Raw genomic sequence first — 15,172 nt, forward strand, 5'->3', positions numbered from 1 at the left:
AAACTCTAAAACATAGCAATTTCCAGACTTTATTTTACTTTCCCATTTTCTCAAGGTGACACATCCATCCTTTAAGATTACTTGGGGAAACTTACTGGAAAATCAATTGCATTCTACTTAAAAATGTGTAAATAAAGTGTATCCGGTTACCTTTGCATTTAGTGATGTTTAATTGAACTTGTATGAATGCATATATCTTTTGAAAAAGGGAAAATGACAGACTGAGATAGTTGCTGTCAAGTTTAAAATGAATGGTAGAATGAAATTTCTCATATCTTTCAAAGTAATATTCCATTCATGGCCATTTGCTAAAAGTAGTCATTTGTTAGTAAAGTTGATTTTTAATTTTTAAAAATTTTTAAAAAGTTTTTTTAAAAATAGTGTGGTAAACTAGATATGGCTACAGTCTTGAGCTATCAGTTTATATTTGTAATTATCAGCTGAATCCAGACTTAAGCTTTCAAATGTATCTTTTAGCCAATGAATTTTCCAAAAGGGTTGGCCTCCTTTCTTATCAACATAGGTAATACTATATCCAAAATGATACTGGCTTTATGTAGCTGTATCAATAAACAATTATGAAGTCAGCATTAGTTTTAATATTAATATTCATTTTAGTTTAGTAATGGAATTGTCAGGTCATAATTAAATAACAAAGTTTTATGAGACATTTAATATGAATATATTTTTTGTTTTTTTCTTAGATTTTTATTTTTTATACAAATTGTAGAGCTTGTTTTAATATTTTGTACCTTGAAAAAAGCATTATTATATTTCTTTACTAGTAATTTCCAGTTACAGCTTTAAAACATTTTATGGTATCAAGCAATGCATGTATAAAATAAAGTGTTGCTAATAAAGTAATTTGCTTTAGAGGTATTTTTCAATAATGATATTAATAAGTAATTTTAATGTTCTAATTATTTTAAATATTGAACTTTTTAATGCTACTGCTACTCAAGGTTGGAGTTGGGAAAAAGAAAAGTAGTGATGTATTCACAGTTTTCTGTTCCTTTCATCAGGCGGCGGATGAGCCTGCCTACCTGACAGTGGGAACTGATGTCAGTGCCAAGTACCGAGGGGCCTTCTGTGAGGCAAAGATTAAAACTGTGAAAAGGCTGGTGAAAGTTAAGGTAAAATATATGCATACACGTTTTCCATGTAACAGTTTTACTAACTCAAAGAAATTAGAGTTCTCTAACCTGGAGGGGAAGACTGCAGATCAATATTTTATTGATTGAATCAATACTATATGAAAGCACTATTATATACTATACTTATATAAAAAACCTATTAAGAAATATAGAACTCGAAATAAGTTATTTCAAAATATTTCCATCAAAGCCCATGCTCATGACATGCCTGTCGTTTGGAGCTTTCTTGTTGTAGCAACATACTAACTTAGGCTACCATCAGTTTGCTCCCCTTTCTTAATATATTAGGTAGTGACATTTCAGTGATTAAAAAGAACAACACAGGGAATTATTTTCAAACAGCATTAAAAATGATTCACAAAGTTGGCTTTTCAAGATGCTTTTATGACCAGTGAATAAAGTTTTTGCATTGTTGTATAATATTTCAGAATACAGAAAAGTACAGATGGATTGTTATCCATAGCATACCTCTCAGAAATAACTCTTTTGTCATCTTTTACTGATTTTTCTTATATGGACATAATTTTTACCAGTCTTTGTTGGATACAAAAATAATCCCCGCTTTTGTAAAAATTTTTAATATCATAGAGCTATAAAATACAGTTAACGAAAGTCCTCTGATAACACTCTAAAGAGATTTGAGGGCTGGGATGTAGCTCAGTGTAAAGTGCTTGCTTTGCATATGCAATACCCTGGGTTCAATCCCCAGGATCAAAAACAAAAAAATTAAAAAAAGAAATAAGCTTAAAAACAACATTTTTTAAAGGAGATTTGTGGTCTTCCAGATTGTGCTGTGCCTGTCACAGCATCATTGTCTTATTATTGGATCGTGCTGTACCTGCAGCTTCCAGTTTGCTTTTTTTCATCTGCATAGATGATGTTTACCTACTAGAATCAGCACCACAAAAGGAAGAACTATCTGACTTGTTCTAATCCCAGCACCTACAGTAGTTCCTAGTATGTAGTGGGCTTTCAAAATTTGTTGAATGTATGAATGAACTAGAGCAGTGATTCTCAAAGAGGAGTTCCCAGACCAGCAGCATTAGCCTGACCTGGGAACTTGTTTACAGTGCAGATTCTCAGGTCCCTTGCTGACATTGCAAATGAGACACTCTAGGGATAAGGTTTGGTAATTGTACTTTAACACACAGTTGGAATGTTTCTGATGCACGTTAAACGTTGAGACTCACTGAATCAGAGTGAGACTTATGTAGTAGATAAATAGATTTATCCGTGGTTTTTTTTCATTTTTTATTGCTGCATTATAGTTATACATTTTTATGGAGTACAAGATGGTAGAGACAAACATGCACCATCAGTCATTTTGCCTTTCCCCATATCCATGATTATTTTAAAAGCTTTGTTTAAACTTTGATCTGAGCTGAAGTGATGGTGCATGCTTGTAATCCCAGTACTTGGGAGGATGAGACAGGAGGATCGTAGGTTTGAAGACAGCCTCAGCAACTCAGTGAGGCTCGCATCAACTTACAAAACCCTGTTTCCAGATAAAAATTAAATAGGATTGGGGGTGTAGCTCAGAGGTAGAATGCCTCTGAGTTTAATCCCTAGTACCACACACACAAAATAATAAATACTGATCTCTTGATGAAAATTCTCTTCAAGAGACGACGACATTGCCGCCGCAGCCTCCGCCGCCGCCGCCGCCTCCTCCTCCTCCTCCTCCTCCTCCTCCTCCTCCTCCTCCTCCAACTTCTCCTCCTCCTCCTTCTTTTGTGGTACTGTGGATGGAATCCAGGGGCATTTTATTTCTGAGCTACACCCCCAGCCCTATTTTTTGTTTTTTTATTTTGTAACAGGGTCTCACAGAATTTCGGAGAGCCTCACTAATAGCTGAGGCTGGCTGTGAACCTGTAATCCTGTTGTCTCAGTTTCCCTAGTCCTGGGATTACAAGCATGTGCCACCATGCCCAGTTTTTTATACAGCTTTTTGACCATATATGTTATATAAGGTTTGATTACTAAATATTTGTGAGTCTTCAGCAATTTTTACTTTTGGAGGTAAATTTTTGGCTATTTACTAAAAATCAGTGCAGTGATTGTTTTAAAGGATTTCATTATATATACATTACCTAAAATTTGAATTTACTTATTTGGATAACTTCTTTATTATGGACATGTAAGGAAAAAGAAGGATTAGAAAGTGTCACTGGTCTGTAACTGAATGGTATATCATAATTATTATATGGAGTTAAGAACCAAAAGAGCTCTGGCTTTAAGTAGGAAATAAAATTTGGTACTTTTTTTTTTTTGTGTGTGTGTGGTACTAGGGATTGAATTCAGGGGCATTCTATCTCCAAATTACATTTCCAGCCCTATTTTTTATTCATTATTTTGAAACGGTCTCACTGAATTGTGAATGCCTCACTAAGTAGCTGAGGCTGGCCACTAGCCCGCAATCCTCCAGTCTCAGCCTCTCAAGTACTGGGATTACAAGCATGTGCCACCATACTCCACTCAAAATTTGATACTTTTAACATTTCTTTATTTTATGTATTCATGTTTAGTACTAGGGATTGAAGCCAGGTGCAGTCTACCTCCAGGCCTACATTTAATTTAATTTATTTATTTGCAATATTGGGGATTGAACCCAGGGGCATATTACCTTCAAGCTACACCCCCAGCCCCATTTTTTTATTCCTTATTTTGAAACAGGGTTTCACTGAATTGCGAGGGCGTTTCACTAATTATCTGAGGCTCCCAGATGCTGGGATTACAAGCATGGGACAGCATGCCCGGCTTATTTTTATTTTTATTTTTTTAAACAGGATCTCACTAAATTGCTGAGTGTTTCCTTAAGTTGCTGAAGTGGCCTTGAACCTGCATTCCTCCAGTCTCAGCCTCCTAAATACTGGAATTACAGGCATTTGTCACCATACCTGGCTGGTACTTTTTTTTTTTAAATACATGGTGACAATCAGAGCCTTTTATGACCTATTGCTAAAATGCACTAAAGTCAGTTATTAAACGCGGATAGTATGCAATTGATGCTTGCTATCTGCTTGGGGCTATAATAATGAAGGAGGCTCTGACCCTCAAGGAACTCATGATTGACAAGAGACAAGAAACATAAATAAGACACTGTGATGACTGTTATACCAGAGGTGACCACAGGGTGCTAAGAAGCATGCATTAAAGATGTCCTTGTTATAGTGTTACCATAAGTATATTGCTTTAAAAGTAGCATGCACAAAACTTAAAATCATTGTGCAAAATTGTTTTTCCAGGTACTCCTGAAACAGGATAATACTACACAATTGGTGCAAGATGACCAAGTAAAGGGTCCTCTAAGAGTACGTATGTGGTTCAGTTTAAAATCTAAAATAATGAATTAGATTTATACCATTTTACATTATTGCATTAACTTTATTTTATTTATTTTTATTTATTTTTATTTTTTTGGTCGTAGTGGGGTTCCTGGAAACCCTTCTATCTCTGGGCTACACTCCCAGACCTATTTTATATTATTTTTATTTGGAAACAGGGTCTCTTAAGCCAGTACAGCTGGCTTCGAACCTGCGCGATCCTCCTGTCTCTGCCTCCCAAGCCCGGGGATTACAAGTGTGCGCCACCACGCCCGGCGGGAAATTGCATTAACTTTAAAAAAAAGAAAAGAGAATATTAAATAGAAAATAAAAATACAAATGAGGTATTTGTATGGTTAGTATGAACTATGATACTACACTGACTTTATCTTTAAGAAAATCAATCATCTTACAGTAGGGTAGGCAATTGAGTATATATATATATATATATATATATATATATATACATACATACATACATATACATACATATACATATATGTTAAGTTTTCACCCACCCTTTATTTTGAATTCTTGGACCAAATATCTTACTTTGTTTTTTACATTGATGCCTGCTAAGTTATATGATACCTGATAAATATCATAAGCTTGAATCTTCTGGTATTTTGATTTACTAAATAAACTATGTTCATTTGTTCATTTCATAATTCAGTTTAATTACCTATAGTGTTGTTTCCCATCTATATCTGGCCATTTGTTTATGTAATCTATGTCAAAGTATCATGTTGGTTAATATCTGATATACAAGCTGGGCATGGTGGTGCACACTTGTAATCCCAACATTTGGTAGGCTGAGAAAGGAGGATTACCGTTTGAAGAAAACCTCAGCTATTTAGTGAGGCCCTTTACAACTCAGTGAGACCGACCCTGTTTAAAATAAATTATAAATAGGGCTGGGGGTGTGGCTCAGAGGTAGAATGCCCTTGACTTCCATTCCTAGTACTGTCAAAAAAAAAATTGATATACAAAGGTTTGGAAACTGAAAAAAGGTCATTGGTTCATCCCTCTGTCTCCAGGTGAACCTTTATTCAAAGAGTCCCTTAAATATTATATCAAATCCAATATTCAGTATTACATTTTGTGTGTAGGGGTGTGGAGGTGTGTCCAAGTCCAAGGATTGAACCCAGGGACATCCTACCTCTGAGCTACATGCCACTGCCCTACTTCATTTTTTATTTTGAACAAGGACTCACTAAATTAAGGCATTCTGGCCTTAAACCTTCTTAGTCTCTGAAGTACTGGGGATATATGATTGTGCCACCATGCCCAACCAACATTAAGTATTTCTTTATTTTTATGTGTGGAGCTAGGAATGGAACCTAGGTGCATTCTACCTCCGTGCTACACCCCCAGCCCAATTTTTTATTCTTTATTTTGAAACAGGGTCTCACTAAGTTGCGAAGGGCCTCTCTAAGTAATTGAAGCTGGCAGTGAACCCAGATCCTCCTGTCTCCTCACCTTCCCAAGTACTGGGATTATAAGCATGCAACACCGTGCCTGGCTCAATATTCAATATTTCTATAAAAGAAAATTAAAGCCATTTGTTTGTCTGATGATGTTATGCTTCTTATATTTAATATTCTTGAAGACAGTGTGTTATGGTGAAAAAGCTGTGGAGCTGGACTTAAGAGACTATGTTCTCGCCAGGCGTGGTGGCGCACGCTCGTAATCCCAGTATTTGGGAGACTGAGAGAGGAGGATCGCAGTTCGTGGCCAACCTCAGCTACTGCCCTTTGCAACTCAGTGAAACCCTGTTTCAAAATAAAGAATAAAAAAGAGGGCTGGGGTGTAGCTCAGAGGTAGAATGCCCCTGAGTTAAGTCCCCAGCACTACAAAAAAAAAGATTGTGTTCTCATTCTGGACTCTATGCTAATAATTTCCCCTCTGAGCCACAATTTTCAGTTGGTAAAGTTAGGAGTAAAGGGGTAATAATAACTCACTTATACCAGAGTGCTCTGGGGCTCAAATAACATAGTGAAGATACAAGCACTGTGCATGATAAAAGTGTAAGCCAGAGCAAGGAGAAGTCACCCTAAGTATTATTTTTCTTAACCCAGATCATATAGTTAGTGGGAGTTGATTCGTTTGTTTGCTTAAATTTGGTAAGGAAATTTGGGTTTCATGTTTTAGGTTGGAGCTATTGTTGAAACGAGGACATCTGATGGATCCTTTCAGGAAGCTATTATCAGCAAGTTGACAGATGCTAGTTGGTATACCGTGGGTAAGTAGTTAAGTAATTTAATACATAAATTTGATTTGGAGGTTGCATATACCTCTATTTTGTGAGTACACTGAAGCATTGTATTGGCAAAAGAACCATTCATCCTTTCAATTTACTGCCTATAGCTGGCTAATATTTTAATGATGCCCTGCTGTTAAGAAAAATAGTTACCTTATAACTCAGCCATTTAAGTTGTCTCATTCAAGAATGTACTTCTGTTTCAGGTTACTTTGATATTTTAATATTTTTTATTTTTATTATTTTGTGGGTCTGGGGATGGAACCCAGAGGCATTCAACCTTCGAATTACACCCCCTGCCCTACTTTTTATTCTTCATTTTTAAACAGGGTCTCACTAAGTTGTGGAGTGCCTCACTTAGTAGCTGAGGCTGTCTGTGAACCACAATCCTCCAGTTTCAGCCTCCTAAATCCTGGGATTACAAATGTGTGCCACCACACCCAGCTTGATATTTTTATTCAAAAAATTAAATTAGAGCTGGGTGTGGTGGTGCATGCTTGTAATTCCAGTACTTGGGAGGCTGAGACAGGAGGATCTTGCAGGTTCGAAGCCAGCCTCAGCTACTTAGTGAGGCTCTCAGCAACTTAGTGAGACCTTGCAAATTAAAACAAAACAAAACAAAAATATGTCTGCGATCTGGGATTGTAGCCTGGAGGTAGAAAGCTTCTGGGTTCTATCCCCAGTACCCCCCACCCACCAAAAAAATTATATGATTATTTTCTTCTATAAGAAAAGTCAGTTGAGCAGTATTATAAGTAATCAAACCTTTTCACTTTTTTTGGAATTGTAATTAAGATTGCATAAATGCTATTACCTCCTCTCTTTTATAAGGGCATTGTAGGTGTTACCACAGAATATACAAACTAAAAATAAATTACTGAGATGGGAGGATCGCAGGTTTTTAGCTACCCTCATTAACTTAGGCCCTCAGCAACTTAGACCTGTTTCAAAATGAAAAATAAAATAGGGCTTGGGGTGTAGTTCAGATGTAGAATGTCCCTGGGTTCAATCCCTAATACCCAACAACAACAAAAAAATTGAACAGAATAAACTCAAGCCTAGATGATTGTAGCTTAGTTTTTTATTAATAAAATTAAAAGAATAGACTCTCTTATTAGAAGCTTTCAACAAAGCCTATGGGGTCCCAGCTACTCACAGTGTCAAAGAAGGAGGATCACTTGAGCATAGGAGTTTGAGTCTAGCACGGGCAACACAAGACCCTGTCTCAAAAAAAAAATGTCATCAATGTGAATTGTGCATTCTTTACATTCTATGTGTAAGGTTATATTGACTTTAAAAACCTTTAGGGAGAAGCAACAAGTGTCGTAATACATGTAAATTAAAACTTAAAAGCCATACTTAAATAGTTGCTGTCATTATGCTGATAAGAATACTGATAGGTAACATTTCCAAATCTCTTCTTAGTACTTCAGGCTACACAGTCCTGTGGATTACACCCAATCCTTGGTTTTATATTACATAGCTATAGCTTTTTGGTTTTTATATTTATACCATTGTATAAGTAGTGTAATTATAGTGTTGTAATTTCCTTGTCCAAAGAAAAAAAAAGACCTGTTAGGTTTACTTGATTTTTGCTTTGAGTAACAATCTTTGATTTCTGTTTGATGCTCAAAGCTTGAAGAACATGCTTCGCTTAAAACTGTATTTCCTGTGTCTTATTCTGTGGCTTCTACTAGCAGTATCAATTTGCTCTGGGTAACGTTTTTTTCCTAACGTCTTTGATTTTCCTTGTACCATCTAGAAGTTGTTGGTGCACAATGGTGCCATCATTCTGAGTGACATATGGTTAGTCATCTTAGTTGTGGCTGTTGATAGTTGTTAGAGATTTAAAAAATAAACTGAATGTTAACTCGTAGAGATTAAGTACATATATTTTGCTATATTAAGCGAGACACTTGTAAGATTTACAGGGCTTGTGTGTGTAGGATCATGTAAGGTTATAGGATGCATATTCAAATACTGATACTGCTTCCTATAGTCATTGTCACTGCACTCCTATTGTCATTGCACTCAGATAACTTGTGGAGCTTTAGTGATTGATATGTTGCTCATACTCTCTAGAAGCAGTTTTTCAGGTTTTCCCATTCTGGATTTCTGCATCCCAGAACAATCTTTTAATTATGAAGAGTCATCTCTGTCCTCTGAAAACTAGTTGCAGCTTAGCATTCTCTATGGTGATTTTCTATGTTGGGTTGGGTAATTACAGAAGATATCTTATAATTCTTAGTTTCGAACTCTTGGTCTCTTAGAATTTAAATTGTAGAGAATCCAGGTATCAAGAATAGATGTGGAAACCAGGCATGGTGGCTTATGCTTGTAATCCCAGCATTCAGGAGGCAGAGACAGGAAGATTGCGATTCCCGGACATCCTCAGCTACTTAGGCCCTTTGCAACTCAGTGAGCCCTTTTTCAAAATAAAGACTGAAAAAATAGGGCTGGGAGTGTAGCTTGTAGCTAGAATGCCCCTGGGTTCCATCTCCTGTACCGCAAAAAAAAAAATAAAAATAAAAATAAAAAATGTGGAGCTAGGCATGGTGGTGCATGCTTATAATATCAGTACTTGGGAGGCTGAGACAGGAGGATCATGCTGGTTTGAAGCCAGCCTCAGCTACTTAGTGAGGCTCTCAGGAACTTAGTGAGACCCTGTTTCCAAGTAAAGTGTAAAATAGTTCTGGGAGTGTAGCCCTAAGATAGGTGGCCCCTGAGTTCCACCCCCAGTACAACACACACACACAGACTAAAAAAATAGGGCTGGGGTGTAGCTCGGACATAGAATGTCCCTGGGTTCCATCCACAGTACTGGAAAAAAAAAAGGTTGGGGGGACTTAAAGCAGAGGCTGAGACTGGAGAATTATAGGTTTGAGATCTGCCTTAGGAATTTAGCAAGACCCTATTTAAAAAAAAAAAAAAAAAAAGAGTGGGAGTAAAGCTTGGAGGTAGTATGCCCTTGGGTTCAACCCCTGGTACCAAAATATATTTAAAAAAGAAAGGGAATTGAAAACCCCAAACCTCTACAATTTAGTACGTCTAGGGTGGCAGTGCAAGTTCTATTCTTTTGTTGTTGTTTATATACTTTTATAAGCACATTACATGATTCTGATGCAGGTAATACACAGTTAATACAAATAGACTGCATAACTTGGTGTGGTGGTACCACTTATTAACCCAGCACACTGGAGGCTGAGACAGGAGAATTGCAGATTCAAGGCCAGCCTCAGCAATTTAGCAAGGCCCCCAGAACTTAATGAGAGCCTGTTTCAAAATGAAAAAATATAATAGGGTTTGGGGTGTAGCTCAGAGGTAGAAGCCCCAAGTTCAACCCCCAATACCACATAAACATGGACACACACACAAAAGAAGAAAATAGACTGCATGTAGAGAAACAGATACTTATTTGGGAGGAAAATTTAAAATATTAAATGGGTTTGGACTATCGCTCAATGGTAGAGTACTTGCCTCGTACATATAAGGCAAGCTGAGTGAAGCTGAGTTGGGTTCCCAGCTTCACATACATATAAAAAGTATTAAAGATTTTTGCATGAAGAAGTTCATGAATGAGGCCGGGCGTGGTGGCGCATGCCTGTAATCCCCACGCTTGGGAGGCGGAGACAGGAGGATCGCGCATGTTCGAAGCCAGCCGCACTGGCGTAAGAGACCCTGTTTCAAAAATATAAAAATAGGTCTGGGAGTGTAGCCCGGAGGAAGAAGGGCTTCCAGGAACCCCAGTACCACCAAAAAAAAAAAAAAAAAAAAGAAGTTCATGAATGAGATTGCTCTATAAAGATTTAGGATTTTGAGAGGTACTGTTTCCTTAAGTACATTCAGTGTATTATTGTGCTATAAGTAATATTTGGGTATTGACAGATTCTAAGTAGTTTGTGATCAAAGTATAATGAGCTTCATAGTTGGCTTAAAAAATGACAAACTGAAATGTGTAATCAGTTCACGAGCTTTCAGAATTTATCTTTTATTGAATTTCTGAACTTATCTTTTATCTACCTACTACTCATTGTTTTGTTTTCGTTTTTCTACACTGGGGTTGAACCCAGGGGCATTCTACCTCCAAGCTGTACCCCCAGCCCTACTTTTTATTTTGAAACAGGGTGTCACTAAGTTGCGGGTATGTTCAATAAGTAGTTGAGGCTGGCTGGGAACTTGCAATCCTTTTTCAGCCTCCCAGGTACTGGGATTACAAGTGTGCACCACTACGCCCAGCTCTCATTGGGTTTAATTGCTTTTTTCTGAAAGTTTTTGTCATTTCTAATTCCTATCATAGTATTTTATATCAGGAGATTATACAAAATATTAATGGTCTTTATAACTTTTTTCCTTTTTTCTTTTTGATACTGGGGATTGGACCCAGGAGCATTCTACATTTAAGCTATACCTTCAGCCCTTTTTATTTTGAAACAGGGTCTTGCTGAGTTGCTGAGACTGGCCTTAAACCTGAGATCTTCCTTTTCAGTCTCCCAGATACTTGGATTACAGGCATTTGCCACCATGGCTGGCCCTTTTGTGACCTTTTTGATTTAAGGAGATCCCCGAAGTTACGTTGCAGTATTAAAATGAAAAAAAAAAGAGGATACCACATTGCTGGTTCAGATAAAATAGGATTTAAGATCATTAATGACCTAAAGTTATCGTTAGAGTCAGTGGTATTAATTCCTTATGTAATGTATGTATTTCTCTTCTCTTATAGCTGAATAACCAATCTGAAAGAGATTATGGTTCTAATATGATTCTAATATAAAAAGTTTAATAACACCTTGCCCTATAATGTTGAACACTAAGTAGCCCCAGCTCATAGAGATTTTTTTTGGTTTGTTTTTGGGGACACTAAAAATATTTTCTCTGTTTTAAAACTGCTTCTTACCAAAATTTATTAATTTGACAGTTGCGTGAAAGATAAGGAATCTGTGATATATGTAACTGAAATCTCTCCAATCATTCAAAATATGTTAAAGTTGAGATTAGGATTCATATCTCATTGCCACTAACTCCTAGTAAATACAAAGTGTTGATATGACATTTTGAATGTGTTCTATTTTTTTAATAGTATAAAAATAGCACATTGCATTAAGAAAATGTAAAGGAAGAAAATGTCAGCAACCCACATAGAAAATGTGCAAACACATACATCATTAATACTAAGATCTATTCTTTCATTTACATTAGTATATTTTATAACAAATACTTTTTAAGAATTTTTTGTGCCTTAGAACATTTGTTATATCAGATTTTATGGAATTTCTAATTAATAAAGAACTGAGTAAAGGATCATTAGATTAAACTGGTGAATTGACTGGATTTTGTAAAATGTGCCATAGACTTGTAAGGTGTGTAGTCAAACCCTCTTACAACAAATATTATTACAATCAAATTCAATCACAAATTTTTTAAAAACCTAGTGATTTTTTTTTCACTGTCTAGAAAATCATCAAGGAAGCATACTAAGCATCAGAGAAATTATTCAGTTTTGTGTTAGGCCTTAACTCATTGTCTAAATGACTACCTTAGGATTTAGTACTTCCCTAATTTTCAAAAGTTAATTATATATTTGAGTATTGATTTTTTAAGTTTCTAGACTTGTGAAGCTGCAAGGGACTTATAGAGTTATCACAGATGACTCCATGAGTAACAGAACTGTTGGAGATAAAGTAATCTTGAACAAAATTGAAGACATCACAGTTTCTGATTTCAAAATATTTTATGAAGCTGTTATAAAAAAATAGTATGGTGCTCATATAAAAAGGCACATTTAACAAAAGAACAGAATAGAAAGCCTAGAAATAAATATGTGCATTTGAGGTTAATCAGGTGATTTTCAGCAGAGTTACCAAAAACACACAATGGAGAAAGGACAATCCCTTCAGTAAGTCATGTTGAGAAAACTGGATATGAAGGAGAATAGAATTAGAGCCTTATCTCATACCATATACAAAAGCAACTGAAAATTGATTAAAGACATAAGACTTGAAATTGTAGCTGGGTGCAGTGGTGTACTCTATAATCCCAGTCCTTGGGAGGTTGAGGCCAGAAGATTAAAAATTTGAGGACAGTACATGATAACACAGTGAGACCCTGATTCAAAAAATTAAAATAGGGTTGGGTTGTAGCTTAGCAATAGAACACTTGGTTCAATCTCAGTACCACACACACGAAGGGAGGGAAGGAAGGAAGGACTTACAAAGAAATTGTAAAGTTACTATAAAAAACATTGTTTGAAGCTCCATGACATTCATCTGGGCTGTGTGTTTATGATGATAATAATAATAATCCCCAAAGCACAGGGCTTTGATTTGGATGTGGTTGGTCTCCCAGTGTTTCATGTTTTGAAAGCTTGTTTCTGGTTGTAGAAATGTGAGAGTGGGTGTGAGCCTTTAAGAGGAGGGGCCAAGTGGGAGATGTTGAGGTCACTGGGGACAATACCTTTGGAAGGGATCAGTTGTAGTTCTTGTAAGGTCCTAAGTTAGTTCCTGGGAGAAAGCTTGTTATAAGAGAGTGAGTGTGGCCCCTGCATCCCTTTCTGGTTTTTGTCTTTCATACGTACCTGTCATGGTGCCATCTGCTATTGGGCCCTCATCACAGAGGCTGAACTTATGGAGCTGGCTGAGCTTAAACTTTCAGCCTCCAAAACTGTGAGCTAAATAAACCTCAGCTTCAAGGTTTTTATTTTTTAATAGTAAAGAAAATATACTAATTCAGTCAACAAAAGCAAAAATAGATACATAGTATTTTATCAAAATAAGATGCTTCTACATAGCCAAGGAATCAGTCAGCAGAGTGAAGAGACAACTGAAGGAGTGAGAGAATATATTTGCAAACTGTACATCTGATAAGGAGTGAATATCCAAAATATATAAGAAACTCAAACAACACAATAGCAAGAAAACAAATAACACATTTAAACAATGGACAGAGAACCTGCTCTGTTTTTTTTTTTTGTTTTTTTTTTAACGGATCTGGGGATGGAACACAGGGTCATTTGACCTCCGAGCTACAGCCCCTGCCTTATTTTTAATTTGTTTTGAAACCGGGTCTCACCGAGTTGCAGAGGGCCTCACTTAGTAGCTGAGGCTGTCCGCGAACCATGATCCTCCAGTCTCAGCCTCCCGAATGCTGGGATTACAAGCGTGCGCCACCACGCCTGGCAAGACCTGCTATGGTTTGGATAAGTGCTGCCCAAGGCCCTTGGTCAAATAATTGGTCTATAGCCTGTGGCACAATTGGGAGGCATTGAAACCTTCAAGAGGCTGGGCCTTCCAGCCTTTGGGGGTTATGTCCTTGAAGCAGTCATTGAGACGCTGGTCCCTCCTTCTTTCTCTTTTTCACATTCTGGCTGTGAGGTGAATGGCTTTGCTATGCTGCCATGATGTGCTGCCTCGTTACAGGCCCCAAAGCAACATGCCAACCAGTCATGGACTGCAACCTCCAAAAACGTGAGCCAAATTAAGCCTTTTCTCTCTATAAGCTTATTACCTCATGAATTTTTAAAACTAATCTGAAACCTAAGTAGACATTTCTCAAGAGAAGACACACACATGACCAGTAGATACAGTCATGTACTACATAGTGGTATTTTAACGATTGACCACATACATGATGGTTATCCCATAAGATTATGGTGGAGCTGAGCAATGCCCATCACCTAGTAACTTCCTGCTTAGTGCAATGCAACATATTACTCATATGCTTGTGATGATGCTGGTGTAAACAAACCAGTGCTGGCAATTATATAAAAGTATAGCACATACATTTATATGTAATACGTAATACTTGGTAATGACAGTGACTGTGCTACTGTCCTATGTATTTGCTATAATATTTATCAGTATTTTAGAATGTACATTTTCTTATGAAAAAAATTATCTATAAAACAGTCTCAGGGAGGTTTTTCAGGAATGATTCTAGAAGGAAGCCTAGTTATAATATAGGAGATGATAACATTTTGTGTATTACTGCCCCTGAGTACTTTCCTGTGGGACAAGATGTAGAGGTAGAAGATGGTGCTATTGATGGTCTTGACCCTATCTAGACTACTACACTAATATGTGTTTATGTCTTAGTTTTATTTTTTATCTTTTTTTTTTTTTGTGGCATAGAGATAGAATCCAGATGTACTCTACCTCAAACCTAGATCCCCAGCCTGATTTTACATCTTATTTGAAAACAGGGTCTCACTAGGTTGCTGAGAGCCTCACTAAGTTGTCAAGGTTGGCTTTCCATCCTTCTTTCTCAGCCTTCCAAGTACTGGGATTACAGGTGTGTGCCACCATGCCTGGCTATGTCTTAGTTTTTAACAAAGTTTAAAAATAGGAAAAAGCTTTAAAATGAGGATGTAATACAAAAAAATATTTTTGTGCAGCTTTACAGTGGATTTGTTTTAAACGATTATTACATGAACCTGCAGTATT

At 36.8% G+C, this 15,172-nt stretch overlaps 1 protein-coding gene across 1 annotated transcript in view; it reads left to right on the forward strand.

Moving 5' to 3' along the window:
* Positions 1–296: 296 nt before the first annotated feature.
* ARID4A (AT-rich interaction domain 4A) overlaps positions 297–15,172 on the forward strand; it is a gene marked incomplete at both ends in the record, with an annotated part of 82,992 nt that continues 68,116 nt past the window's right edge. Inside the window, 4 exons of the mRNA XM_080707156.1 lie at positions 297–314; positions 1,023–1,133; positions 4,400–4,465; positions 6,629–6,719. Coding sequence (XP_080563282.1) covers positions 297–314; positions 1,023–1,133; positions 4,400–4,465; positions 6,629–6,719 — 286 coding nt within the window. The remainder of the gene's footprint in view (positions 315–1,022; positions 1,134–4,399; positions 4,466–6,628; positions 6,720–15,172) is intronic.

This window comes from Muscardinus avellanarius (assembly GCF_963383645.1).
Source record: "Muscardinus avellanarius genome assembly, chromosome: 12".
NCBI classification, from domain to species: domain Eukaryota; kingdom Metazoa; phylum Chordata; class Mammalia; order Rodentia; family Gliridae; genus Muscardinus; species Muscardinus avellanarius.